Source organism: Leptosomus discolor, chromosome 5, assembly GCF_034619465.1.
Source record: "Leptosomus discolor isolate bLepDis1 chromosome 5, bLepDis1.hap2, whole genome shotgun sequence".
Classification (NCBI taxonomy): domain Eukaryota; kingdom Metazoa; phylum Chordata; class Aves; order Leptosomiformes; family Leptosomidae; genus Leptosomus; species Leptosomus discolor.
Genome location: NC_141395.1, coordinates 7,307,149 through 7,322,038, shown reverse-complemented (window position 1 = coordinate 7,322,038; position 14,890 = coordinate 7,307,149). Strand labels below are relative to the sequence as shown.

General features: G+C 38.9%; 1 protein-coding gene across 1 annotated transcript in view; it reads left to right on the top strand.

Moving 5' to 3' along the window:
• The first annotated feature begins 2,311 nt into the window (after nt 1-2,311).
• THSD7B (thrombospondin type 1 domain containing 7B) overlaps nt 2,312-14,890 on the top strand; it is a 274,844-nt gene continuing 262,265 nt past the window's right edge. The window contains exon 1 of the mRNA XM_086465473.1: nt 2,312-2,450. Within this exon, the coding sequence (XP_086321599.1) occupies nt 2,312-2,450 (139 nt within the window). The remainder of the gene's footprint in view (nt 2,451-14,890) is intronic.

The following is a 14,890-nucleotide window of genomic DNA, read 5'->3' as shown; positions in this document are numbered from 1 at the left end:
GCATGCTGGCTCCCCTCCAATACTTAAATCTGAGCATCTGAATAGTTTTTTTTTCCCTGTTTTGCATTTTTGAGCGTGAGCAATGTTGGAGCCAATGTCACTAATTCCTTCTCTTCCCCTTGACAGAAAGTCAGTGACTCCGTTTTCTGACCGTCACAGATGGTAACTGCAATGCTGAAGACACTGGGCGAGTCGCTCCTCCTCAGCTCTTCTGTGTGAGGTGAGCAGTCATCTAGGTGGGCGAAACAACCTGAATTGCAGGATGTTTGAGGGCCCTTCTTCCCCCCACCCCGAGGACTTCCTTGCTGCGTCACGTTTCTGAAAGCTGCTCAAGGTTTCTGAGTTTTACCTGTGCTTCATATAAGGCCACTTGTGGTCTGTGTTATGTTGTCCAGGTGTTGGGACTCGGCAAGTTGCATTCTGAATTAAATGTCATTTCTGGATTAAATTAAACTGGAAGACACGAACAAAGCAATAAATCTGGTCCCTTGCCCGCATTACTGCATTTGGTCAGCTTGATGGTTTTTCAGGTCTTACCCAAAATGCTGTTCATCAGAAATGCAAGAATGAACTAAACCGGATAGCAGATACAATATTATATCTTCCACTGTAGTTAGTCAATATCTGATTAAATATAATTGCCTGAATTTATCATGATAGAAGCTGTTTCAAAGTAATTTAAATGCGACTTGAAATTAAAAGTTTTACTGTATATTCAATATGTACTGTTTTCAGTTTTATCTTCAGTTTCTTATCAAGAATGATGCTGTGTATTATGTATTATGACAATGTTGCTTTTCATAAGATTTGGAATGTAATGGAATTTTCTGGACTGAACTTCTAATAACTGATAATTTTAATGAAAATCACCGAGATTATGTCGACGAAGAGAAGTCTTGAAGGCAGGCTCTCCATATGCTGATACGATATGACTTTTCTTACCTGTGAAAGTAGTATTGATCACTAATAAGTAGAACTATGCTGAGAATTTAAACATGGTATAAATACAACAGTTATTACATTAGAAAAAATTAGTATGTAAATTTACATCAGAAACTAGCTCTTGTTTGGTGTGATGTGTACCATGAACATTTTTTGAGACTTCAAAACTGTTCCCACTTGAATGAGGATGAATCCAAAATAACTTGAAACTGATGTAAAATCTGCGTAAATAAGTGGCTTGTTGGTCAACTTCTGTGATGAGAGAAATGGAGATTTGAGTTACTGGTCTGAACCAGAATTTTTAAGATTTTATTTTATTGTATGCCTTTATTAATCTCTCTTGTTTTGGAGCTTTTCCATGGTATATAAACCATGTGGATGTTTACTGAAGCCGGCATTTAGAAGTTGGACTCCTGCTTTGTATGGGAGAGCCAGAGAGACATCCCTCTTGGCTTCTGGTGCTGCATAGTGATTACTTTAATGAGTTGTATGATGTAAAACTGCTCCAGCCACAGGACTTGATCTATTCCCGTCTCAATCACAACGTGGCTCTGATACTCATCTGAAGTATTGGAGAGCTTAATTGAAATCTCTTACTCAGAGAGACCTCTCTGGAGTAACAGGTTGCTGGTTGAACTCAAAGATCAAGGACTTAAATACAAGTCCGAAATTCCAGAGAAATGCCTGAGTAATGCCTAGTTTTCTCTTTCAGGCTGGTTCATCATGTACTGATAAGCAACCCCTGCTTCCCTGCTTCTCCTGCTGCATTTCTTAGGTCGTTTTTGTGAATCCCATGTTCACATGTGGTATGGAGCTAAAACAATTCCAGGTCTGGTATTTCGGTTGTCAGGGATCTTAAAATGTTGGACATGTGGTGCTGAATAGAGAGCTGAATTTTGCACCTGGAATCCATTCTCAGCTTTGGTTTAATCTGCCTGTAGCATGATAATATTCATGCTAAAGATGAATTAAATAGAGAAAATAAGGGACACATCACAGCCTGTTGTCAGATCCCTTGCCATTTATTTGCACTGGTAGATTTCTTCTTAAGAACTTGCTAAAAGCATTTACGATGGCTGGCTTTGTAGGATGGGACTGCAGGTCCTCTGGGAGCTGGCTCTCTCCTCTCTCTCTCTCCGCTCCCTGCCTGCCCTCCCCGCTTTCCCCCCTCTCTTTCTCTTCAAGTGAAGCCTCTGTAACAGACTTTTCCTCAACAAATGCGGCACACAGGGACTATGAAATGCACAGTGACCACTGGATTACCAGTAGGCTGAGCCTGTTGCTTTGGTGTTTTAAGTCTTTTAGTGAGCTTTTTCTGTTTTTGTTAATTCTAGGACCAAAGACGACAAGAGACCGAATTATCTGAATTATGCTTCTACAACAGAACTGGGTTTCTCCTCATTGGGCATGGCAGAGCCTGGGGAAGTCCTTCCTTTTGTTTGTTTTCTTAATGTTACAAACAGCTGATCTGGAAACCAGGAGAGGTCATCAGTTTGTCTGGAAAACAGGTAGGAAAAAGATATGCTTGATTCTCTACTAGATAATTCCTGTATTCAAGGATGGAGTGATTGCCCTTTCTCTAGTCTGTTTTAGCTCGATAATAAATTAAAAAAGGTCTGATAATATCTTCTATTCTTAATCTTTTTGTAACTGAAAAATAAAGGGTTTAATATCTATTTTAAATTAGTAATCTTCATGTCTGTTGCAGTTATGCATCAGAGTGACTCTAGAATATAATTCTGGACTCCTTAATGCTTTTAATCCAAGTAAAATTTTTACTGGATCCTTATATCATGATCTTAATGTTACTTCCTTTGAAATATTTAATAATTTTCTTTTCATGTTTGAATGAAAAGGATACCACCATCTTTCAGGATGAGCTGAGCCAGAAGTCCATACTGTTGGTCGATCTGTTTATAATTTCAATGGTACATTTAGTGAAATATTTCTATCCATTAGTCAGACCAGATCCCTGCAGTGTTTGAACATTCAAAATCGGGCACGCACCATATTTGGAAACTTTTGTGAAGCCACATTGATAGCGCTGAGATTCTTAGTGACAGGGAGGAGGAAGTAGGAGATGGTATGATATAGATGCATGAAACTAAGCATGACACATTGGATGCCTAATTTCATAGAACTGTAGAATGGCTTGTGTTAGAAGGGACCTTAAAGATCACCAAGTTCCAACCCCTTGCCATGAGCAGGGACACCTTCCACTAGACCAGGTTGCTCCAAGCCCCATCCAGCCTGGCCTTGAGCACTGCCAGGGAGGGGGCAGCCACAGCCTCTCTGGGAACCTATGCCAGTGCCTCACCGCCCTCACAGTGAAGAATTCCTTCCTAATATGTAATGTGAATCTCCCCTCTTCTGGTCTGAAACTGTTTCCCCTTATCCTGTTGCTGCAGTCCTTGATCAAGAGTCCCTCCCCACCTTTCCTGCAGGCCCCCTTTAAGCACTGTAAGGCTGCTATAAGCTTTCCCTGGAGCCTTCTCTTCCCCAGGCCGAACAACCCTAACTCTCAGCCTGTCCTCACAGGGGAGGTGCTCCAGCCCCATGATCATCTTTGTGGACCCACTCCAACAGGTCCATGTCTGTCTTGTGCTGGCAGCCCCAGAGCTGAATGCAGGACTCCAGGTGGGCTCTCACCAGAGCAGAGTAGAGGGGGAGAATCCCCTCCCTCGACCTGCTGGCCACGCTGCTCTTGATGCAGCCCAGGATGCGATTGGCTTTTTGGGCTGCGAGCGCACACTGCTGGGTCACGTTCAGTTCTTCACCCACCAGCACCCCCAAGTCCTTCTGCCCAGGGCTGCTCTCGATCCACTCACCGCCCAGCCTGTAACTGTGCTTGGGATTGCACCGACCCAGGTGCAGGACCTTGCACTTGGCCATGTTGAACTTCATGATGCTTGCACGGTCCCGCCTCTCCAGCCTGTCAAGGTTCCCCTGGATGGCCTCTCTTCCCTGCAGCGTGTTGATCACACCACACAGCTCGGTGTCGTCAGCAAACTTGCTGAGGGTGCACTCGATGCCACTGTCCGTGTCGCCCACAAAGATGTTAAACAGCACCGGTCCCAGTACCAACCCTTGAGGAATGCCACTTGTTGCTGGTCTCAGTTCAGACATTGAGCCGTTGACTGTGACTCTTTTCAGTATAGCACAACACAGCAACAAAGAGTGTTTAATGAAATGGAAAGACTGGGAAATTTGGGAAATGTTTATTCAAAGTACTTAATCAAAAATGTGCAACTGAACCAGAGGTTTCATTGCGCAGGATGCCTTAGAGGTTTGGCCTTTTATGACTGAGCAACAGAGCACTTAAATTTGATGGAAAAATATTTTCCCTCTTTTTTTTCTGGAGAAGTTCTTTGCTGTTTTGGTTGTTTGTTCTTACATTATAGTTCTGTAGAAGGTAAGAGTCTGAATTAGCTGAGTAATGAAACAATTATTGTTGAAGGGCTCCTGATCTGGTAGGATCTGGTAGGATCAATGCAAGCTTCTCACTCTGGCTGCTGGGATGGGAGGCTGAGTGCTGGTGGAGTGCTGGTTAAGTACAGTCCTATACTATATTTCTAACGACTTCTTTTACAATGTCTTGTATGTAAAATGAAGAGGAAATAAACAACAACATAAACTGTGTTTCTCCAATTCACTATTATTTATGTGATTTTTGAATAAGCTTTGAAAGGTAGAGTTGTTTTCTTAAGACAAATTAGACCCTTCAATGCTGTCTGTCTTCTCTTCAGTTCTGAAGCGTATTGTGCATCGGTCTTTAGGGGTGTGCGTTGGAGTCATAAAAATGCAATTTGACTTGATGATTCCAGCTGACAATAAAGAGATATTGATGCTTCAAAGGTATCTGAGATAGATGTATTTAGAGCTAAGAAAAGGTGATGCACAGGTTTGCGTGAACATGGGGTACCATGCTCTGAAAGCCCCATGATGAGCTCTTTGTAAAGGTCTGTCTTGCAGATGCAGCAGAAAATTGTCAGTTCTGGTGACTCCCACAATGAATTAGAAATATCTGAGCTTTTGAGTAATTTTAAAAATCTTAAATCCTGATAGTATTTTGATGCACTTTCTCTGCTTATGTAGTGACAAGAGGTAGAAAACAACTTTGAGTGAAATGTTTTCCCAATGAAAATAACTTGTGAGCTTGAGACAAATTCATTGTCCTGCTTGGTGAAAACAAAGATTTTTGTTTTCTTTTCTCCAGTTAAATATTTTTATGTTTAATTTTTTTCATTGGAGTATTTTGTTGAAAATTAGCTAAACCCCAAATGTTTAGTTCTAGGTCAAAATGAATAGTATGTTCACCCCAAACACTTTGTTTTGCTAAGAAACAAAGTATTATTTGTGAAGCCTCCACTTTCTCTGCCGTAGTAGTGAAGCAGCAGCATTTCTAAATCCTGAGTCTCAGTCTTTTGCAGTTGTCCTAAGAAATAACACAACGGGCTAAGATATCTGTCACTAGTCTGAATGGGTATGTATTTGGGAAAAATCTTGGTTCAAAGGAGCTGGGTGTATTTTGCAGTGTCAGGACACATGTAATAAATTAATGGCTTTCTTTCGATAACTCTGCTGCGTGTGTTGCAGGTCTCATTTCTGAGAGCGTAATTTCAAACGTAAAATTGCGGTGACCTTGAAATTAGTTAGAAAAGAGTGTAAATGGCAGGGTGGCATATGTGGCTTGCTTTTGTATGCCTTCTTTTTGACTTTGCTTGAAATGATTTTTCAGGTACAGTTAATCACAAAGGTGTGCCTTGCTTTCCAAAGGTTACATGGAAATGTTTTGGGAAGAGAGGAATGGGGACTTGAATGGAGCGGGTGGGTCTGGAGAGGTAGAAAGATTACCATAACCTGTTAATAATAAAACAACTTTGGGATGTAGAACTTGGAGATCTTGACCTTATGAGATCTGTGGCTTGTATAATTAAAAAAAAAAAAAGTCATCCCATAGTTTGAGCACTTCTGTGCCCAATACAAAAAAAATAATAAAAATCAAAGCACAGCACAGTGAACATAAAATGAGGTAGCTTTTAATATCAGAACTGAACAGATCCATTCTGATAGAAAGAAAACCTGCTGATGCTGTCGTCTTTTTTTTTTTTATTTTTTTTTTTAAATGAAACAATCTAAAGAGAAATGAGCAATCCCTAATGGGAAAGGAGGTGATCTGTTTTGTTTTGAAATCTTGAATTGTCTGTTGCAAGCATGGCAAGTTACTTACCTACTGAGGAGAAATTGAACTTCTTAATGAAATGTCATGCTTTATAATTAAATAAGATTATGCTACTGAAAGCTCTGACTTTAAGAACATGAATTTATATGTGCTAAAGTAAGTTTTCCTAGTACATAGAAATCCAGAGATGCATCCTTAATATGGATGGTGGGGGGAAGCATCGTGTCAGCACTGGAGTTTATAATGTAGGCTTTTTTTCAGCTAAATCCTTGGTTTTATCTGATGAAGACTCATACATTTTCATACTGGGCTTGATGCTCTTGGTATAGGTGAAAGCAATTGTATTGAAATCACTGCATCTACAAAAACCCCAGGCTTTATATTTCTAAAATGCAAGAGCTTGGCAGTGTGAGGTAGATTATACATACTCTTCCCTCAGGTATTTGAAGGGCTATCGCTTGCATTTTGCTTATTTGTGACCTGTCTTAAAACTATTTAATTTCAGCTTTTGGTTCCTAGAGATGATATGCTAACGTCTAAATATCTGTACAGTATATCTTTTGGTTTCGAGACACTTCTTGTCAGATACTTATTTTGTGACCACCAGCCTAAACCTGAAAGCAGTAATTATATCAATTAACTTACTCGGCAGCCTCAAATAGCTGGATAATTTTCTGACACTTTAACAAAGCAGTTTTAGTGATAACATCTTGAGAAAATTTAGTTGGATCTAAATCCTTGGAAATTAATATTGTTTAATGCAATAGCCAATTAGCAATTTGCATTTTTCATCATGTTGATTTTCTTGGACTCTTGAATGGTCCTAAAAGTGCCTGGAATTTCTGTAATGCAAATATGTCTATGTTTTAGTGATGACTATCCAGGCTTTTAAAACTGTATATGGAATACCGATGCACACATGAATCCACAGCGTGATTCTAGTTAGTTTATTTTTTTGGTGAAACTTTAAAATTTAGTCCTAAAGTCTAAATGAAGTCTGAAATATGTTCAACACAGGAAATGTTTTGAGTGCTTTATAGGAGAGGGACTGATAATTAGGATTACGAAATGCTGAAAATTAGCCCTTCCCAGAGACACTTGCAGCTGCTGCACGGGCAGGTTGCAGTCTCACCATCACTACTGGTGTCTTCAGCTCCTCCGTAAACTACACTTCAATAACCACGCATGTGCTGTTTCCCCCAAAATAGTTACAGAATGAAAGGGATAAGGGACATACCCCATAAAGGTGGCTCTCAGAGCTAAAAGAGACTGTGGCTTTTCTTTTTAAGTAAGGGGAATATTGTAAAAATGTTATTGTAGGATGAAAATGTTGTGATTTTTAGGAAAATAGTTCTCTAATTGAGATAAAATGCTATTTAACATGGAGATAATACTCTGTCTACTATGGCAGGGAGGAAGGGGACTATTACAAACTCAGACGTGGTGTCTCAGTGAGTTCTCCATCTGTATTTCTCTACAAAAAAATGAATTGGGATGGCGATTTAGCCCAGCAGGGACGTGCTCCCTGTTATGAATGGAAAAGCACTGAAAGTGAGGTATCAGACTGGGAAATGGATTTGTAATACAGCTGATCACAGTACAGAGATTTTTACCTGAGGAAGAAATCGTTAATCTTCTGGTATTTGTGGACTTCTGGGAGCTAGGTGTGGTGAGCCATAAGTTCTCTTGCCCCAGGTGAACACAAAAAAACTTTAGTTCAGAGTTATGACCCATATTTGAAAGTCCTTGAAATAGGGTTAGCGAATGGGTTTTGATCATTAGTCTTTCTTCAGAAACAATCAATAATGGAAAGCGTACAAAATGAACTTTTCAGAGAACAACTTCTAACGTGGAGGAACCTTTGAACTACTTGTGGATGTGGGTGAGCGAGTTACGTCTAAGATGAAAAAGATCTTTTGTTCTCTGTTCTCAATGCTGGCATAAAATGCCCTTTCTTAAGATAGTAATTTCAGGAAGACCAAGTGCTGGTTTGGAAGTGCCTTTGACCTTACGTCTTAAAAGACAAACTTTTACCTATGTACGCCCAATGTTAAATGGAGTCCAGATCTTCAAAAGGACAGTACAGCTCAAACCTACTGAAAAGAGATTCAAAGACATATCTGCATCAAGTGATACTGTTCCAAAAGCTCTACAAGATGAAGAAGGTTTCAAACTGAAAGAGCGTAGGTTTAGATTAGTTATTAGGAAGAAGTTCTTCACTGTGAGGGTGGTGAGGCACTGGCAGAGGTTGCCCAGAGAAGCTGTGGCTGCCCCCTCCCTGGCAGTGCTCAAGGCCAGGTTGGATGTGGCTTGGAGAAACCTGGTCTGGTGGAAGGTGTCCCTGCCCATTCCCTGCAGTGGGACTGGGACTAGATGATCTTTAAGATCTCTTCCAACCCAAACCATTCTATGATTCTAAATGTGGGTTTTTTTGTTTTTTTGGTTTTTTTTTTTAATTTAATAGGACAACAATTCATGAAAGAAGTGCGAATGTCTTTTTAGTGATTTTTGTGTGGCATCTGCAAATTTTATGGTATTTCTGACTGTCTGATGACTCCAAACTTCTCATTTTGCGGCAAATGTTCGAATTGTGGGTTATTCTTACGCTGTCGTGGTGGATGGAGTTTTAAATATTTAAACTCTAAAATGGAAATTTAGCCTTGATTTAATCAATCTTTGAATGATTCTAAGGTTCTTCATTATGCTTAGAGTTCAGGACTACAGTGATTCTCTCTGGTTATAGACTGCAATCTTGTCATATTGACAGCAGCAACAATTAATAAATAATTAAAAAAAAAAATCCATTCTAAAACTAGTTAGGTTTTGGCCATGAACTTGATGATTGAAAAGTTGTTCTAAAATGATAAGCCTTGTTATTTTTACCTTTATGTATGACCAGTTTATACCTTTGTACTTGAATCAGACTACTCTTTAATTGAATAAAGTCTTTTGGTATTTGCTCCTAATGTATTTGCTAATTAAGGATACCAAGCTATTCTGGACCCCTGTTAGTAAATATATTCTCTTTGAACTGGTTTGTCAAATTAAATCTTTTCTTAGCTTTGCTCCTCAGAACGATATCAAATCTCAGATGAGATTTTACCCACTGATATTCTACAACTTTAATTAGTGCCTGGCTTAAAATCTCAGAATCACATAGGTGGTACTCTTTTTGAATATTTTTTAATACGCAGTTTAATTTGAATAGGTAAATTGTTTTTACTCCGTTGGCATAGTTTCATTAAGTAGCCATTCAAAAAAATGACTTAAATACAAAAAATAGTACTTTACCTCTAAATTTGTCTAAAATAATTCTTTGCAAAGACTATTTTATGGAACAATATAAATTATGCTTGTATTTCTGCAAAACTTTTTAAAAATACAGTAATACTTGATACTTTAAAGAGAAGTTGTTTTTCAAAAGTTCATTAGCAACAAAAACTTAATATGCTGGCTGATACCAGCTGCTGATATTTGACAAGATTTAAGGGTGGCCTCAAAGCTAATCTCATATTTCCTTAGACAGGAGCGCGGTTGTGTCAGGTTGCTAAATATTTGGTTTTCTCTCCTCGTTGTTCTTCACCCTTTCCTATCCACACTTCCACCTTTGTGTTCCACGCACGTCTAAATTTTATTACATGTGATTCTGCTACTTCACCTCACACTTGTCATTTCACTTCTGGTATGGTATCCTTATCTGATAGGTCTTGTTTTCTCAACAGTTGAATCCAACTTGTCTTGGAGTTGTGCAGGTGCATCTGTTGCCTTACTTTCTAACCCTTTTCAATGGTTGTACAAATAATATTTAGGTGGGCGAGACATTTCTCAGTTGGTGGTGGCCTTGTATCCTCGGGCAGTAAATACTGGAGAGTTTGTCAGAGAACAGGACAAATGTACATGAAAAGAGCTCCATCTCTCTCCTGAAGAACTTTCCCATGCTGGAAGATCATCTTCCAGCCTAATCTTTCCTCCAGGTGCTTGAGGTCTGCTGCTGTGTTGAATAAATATGCCACAGCAGCCCATTGCATACCCATCTGGGTCCTGTCCACTGTAGCTTCTGGGTTTATCCTTAACCCACAGGGCTAAAAGCTCAGTGTATGGGACATGGTGGAAGAACCTGCCCTGTTGACACAGAGGATGCCATCCAATGTCAGAGACAATGGAATTGTTCATGGAGGAGTTGGGAAGCGTCATCAGAGATGCAGAAGTGCTTCAACTGCTGCTGTGTTTTCTTGTCCTTAAAACTTGGTATGTTCTTATTAGCTCTGTTTTCCTGTGGGGATTTGAAGACACCAGTGGAATGTTCTTGGTGGCACTGCTCAAAGAAAGAACTACTGCCTCCTGTATTTTTTCCTAGAAAAATGCACTACAGCAAGCAATATGGGAAGCATAAAGTATCAGTCAAAAAGGCAAGCAAAGGAGGAATTGAAATGACACTGAAATATATGTTAAAATTAACACTTTATATGCTTGGAGATAATATGTGGAGTTCTGGTCCCTCAGCAGAGATGAGTACCGTACAGCAGCGTGACTAACTATCGGCAGTGCTTGCTGAGTTCAGATGTAAGCTTTTACAGCATGTGCCTCGTAATTTTGTTATTATTGGGCTTGCAAAGCTATTTCAATAGTTATTTTACACAAAGACTACATGCTTTAACAAATATCTTTTGTCTAACCAACATCAGATGTTCAGTAGGTGGTGGTTTAAACTAGATTACCCAGGAGATTCACACTAATCTTTTAATGTCCCTCTTCCCTGCCCAAGAATAATAGTTTTTGAGAATAAGGTGCTTTTTTCTTTTTTTTGTTGGTATTGGGAAAAGTATAAGTTAGGCATCTTATGCTTTTCTTTCCTCAATAGTTACTATGGGAACAGAGCTGCGGGTCACAGGGGAAAATCTGCAAAAGTGGTTTCTTTTAGATTGTTCATTTAAAAAAAAAAAGATAGCTTATTATTTGAATTGTGTTACTTTTCATTCAACTTTGCTGGATTGTATTGTTGTACATATTTCACTCACAAAAGAAGCACAGTGAGTGGCAAGAAAAACAGATGGACTTGTTTTTATACTTTTTCCTTGGGGTTAATATTTTTTTAATTGAATGCAGCTGTTGGAAGGATTTCTGTTGTTACATATAGGCGGAGCATTAAAAATGGATGATCACATTTTCAGCCTGTTTCAGCAGAGTACTAGGTTTAATTATTCTGCTGCCCTTGTTCAGAACCCTGCAGGTTTTTTTTTTTTTTAATAATTATATCTTAAGTTAGTTAGAATAAGAGTTTCACTTTGCCACTTAATTGAACGATTTCAGTATATAGGGGTAATCACTTCCTCATTCAGCTCTTGTGTAGAGCAGAATTATTGTGAGTGAAAATACACAAAATTGTATTAGAAATCCCCAAGATGCATATTGTTGTTCTCAGTATGCAGATAATGCAGCTGACTTTCTAGGGACATGAGTTTTAGTAAGTCTGCCAACCGATACCCACATTTCCCTAGATGATTTTTTTTTTTTCCTGGTATGTATGGGAATAGTCCAGCGGTAATAAACTTAATCTTTTTTCATTTTTTCATGTAAACAAAATGTGAATGATAAGCCGGGAACATGATATGGTGAAGTTGGAAGGGATGGGGGATATTGCATGGTCATCCAGATTATTGACATAGTGTTATGGCTTATTTTAATTGTCCTCAGCTAGCTGATGTAATAAGTGGGCATTTCATTATATCTAGTAGTTTTCAATATATGAGCTTCAGTTTGCGTAGAGAATTCCTGCTGAGATCGGTAGGAGTGTGGTGTGTGAATCCAGAAGCAGTATCTGGTCCTTACTGTGGCCTGGTGTTTACCACTTTGTAGACTTCTGCAGTTCCTTCTTCTAGAGCCCTTTTAAAGTTTATGGTTAAATGTATCTCCGTGTCATACTCGTGTATAACAGCGATTTAGGATTATAGAGCTAAATTTGGAAAAGCATGTTAAACCCTCATTATAGCGGTTCTAAATATATTGGTTCTATACGCTGGGGGATGAGTTGTAGACAGTTGCTGAAGTATATCCAGCTTTTGTGTGGCATGTCCTGGAAGCCTTGCCACGAAAAATCACTTTTCAAATGAGAACTTAATAAAAACTTTCCTGCTCTGAACGCTAAGCCCTACTCCCCGTGCGATTAGTGGTTTCATTTCTTTCTCAGCAGTTGGGTAATGATTATGGCTCCAGATGCTGCAGGAGTGATAAAGAGAGTGATTAATTTCACTTGAAAGGGCGTATGTTCAAAGGGGAGCCAGCCCAATGCCTCGAACATGGAGCCCACGTCGCTGCTGCGCCGCAGCTTGCCCGCCCTGGTACCCAGCTGTTCCCGGGGAAAGCACCAGGAAACCTACGTTATTTATCTTAAGCCAATGTATTTGCTGCTTGGGTTTGCCCCCTCATTGATGTGTATTTCCCCCCCTCCTCCCGTCACTGCATTCCACAGGATTTGGTTTTAAAAGCTCTTTGTGTCTCTTTATGAAGCGGTGCTGTCAAAACTTTCAGCAGGAGACTTTGGAAGGGGCTGTTGCCACCAGCACAACCCGAGTAACTGCGAACAAGTTCGGTTATGTTTATACCCCGTACAGAATGGAGCGGTAATGAAAGGGCATAGTCAGAAGCAACTTTAAAAGTATTCCTACGCTTTGTTTCAATAATAGTTCACACCATATGACTTGCTGAAAAATCCTGACATTTAAAGTATTACATTTTCAATATACTTAAAAATTTAAATGTGTAAGGTAGTTACTTTAGTAAGTCTTTGTTAGGACTTTATTGACCTGTTGAATAGGTCAACAGAAGTATGAAACATGAGTGGTGGTGCCAGGCACGTGATTGAATACAGGGCAAGGGGATATCTGGTGTTCGTTGTGTTATCACCTGGACTTTTTCACTGATTGGTGTCCTCTGGGGTTTGTTCTATCACCCATGGGATCCAAAGACCTTCAAATATCAATAGTTTAAAATATCCACCGATGTGTGAGGCATACTTTACTTCTCTACAGTATGACACTTTCAACCGTAAATTTCACCAGTTTGAAGCTGCTGAAGACAAAAATAAATTCAGTATTTGTGACATCTTTAAGGTCTTTTGACCCATTAGTTAAATTGATTTGTGTCACCCAGTTGCTTTTAAGCAAAATAAGCACTTTTCTTCTAGCTATTGAAAAATCTTTTCAGTGGAAACGCTGGATATAGAAAAATAATTTCTATAAATTCAATAAATTCTGGTGTGTATTAGCTGCATAGTTTTGAAGCAGCTACCTGGATGGAGTACAGAATTGGAGTTTTTACAGACAAGAATTAAAAGGAGGCTGCAACGATAAAACATCGGAAACTTTTCAGAAGTTCTTTTATTAAATATGGTGCACATAAGGTAGTGCTTGTGTAGTTTTTATTGTCATTCCCTTAATATTCTTTCTTGTGTTAATAAAGTAGTGCTGTATTCAAGAGGAAGTAAAAATGAATTTCAATAAATAGCTTGCAGCTCTGTGTTAAACATGTGCGTTGTATGACTAGAATAAGTAACTTCTCTAAGATTTCAATATTTTCAGTTAAACTAATACAGTACATCTGTTTTTCAACTGGCATTAAGTATTTCATAACCCGTGTATAGTTGTATGTTGATTTAAACCATTGTTAATGTGAAAGTTTGTGATCCTGCAGATGTATATTCCCAAATTTAGCTTTACTCACTGTTAGCGGTGAGCTGTTGAGATGTGAAGTTGTGTCAGTGCTTAACAGGTAACCAACATGTATTCCTTTTGAAGTTGTAGAAATCTAATAATGAGGGTTTATCCAAACTTTAACTATTATTGGTGATGCTTTTCTCTTAAGGAAGTACCAGTTCTCGGTCTTCTGCATTCCCCTGCAAAGTGCCAAGAGAGCCTTACTTTTAGAATTGGCTGCAGACATGAAAAAATGTGCAAAAAAAAAAAAAAAGCCAAGAACAGTTAGCACTGAGATGAAAGTTATACTGAGTGTTAACCTATGTCACTTACATATCGTTGTCCGTGTGTGTGTGTGTTTATGCATTGTTTTTTGCGTGTGTTTATATGTCGGCTGTGTGTAACTGTGTTGCCACCTGGCCAGGGACACTGGTGTGGAGGCAGAAATAGAAACATGGCTGCAACGTTTTGAAAAGACCGGAGAAGGATCAAATGAGAGACAGGGAAGGCTGGGTAAATGATGACAGTAATGTTATTGTGCCCTAAGGGTCTTGCAAAGTACAGTACTTAAAACCCAATTTTTGCTTTGTAGATAAGTGAGCATGTCTCAGTTAAGTCAATATACGTGTGCAATAGGTGATAAAGCTTGGTATTACACACCTTCTTTGATATTTTTCATATTTACTGTTTTAAAGGTAACATTATATTTATGTTTGGAACACTCTAAAATACTTTATGCCTTTTGTTACGAGCTTTCAAACATGCTGCTTGGTTTAGTAATGGGAGCTCAGGCAGCCCGAAATTTTCACTCTCATGTTAGGTATTTATTGATGGCTAATTGACTACTGACCTTTACTAGGACTGTCTCCAAAAAAGCAGAGTGTGACACCAGGGGATAAACAAATCGAATAAATTGAAAAGCGGGTGAGGAAATGTAATTCTGTGCCATGATGTTTAAATATTGAAGGCTGCTTTTTTGAATGAAAACAAAGGTGAAAAACAAACAAAAAAATCCCTGCTTTGCCTATAGATATTTTAAGATTTTAATGTACCCTGATATTAAAAGAAACCCCAG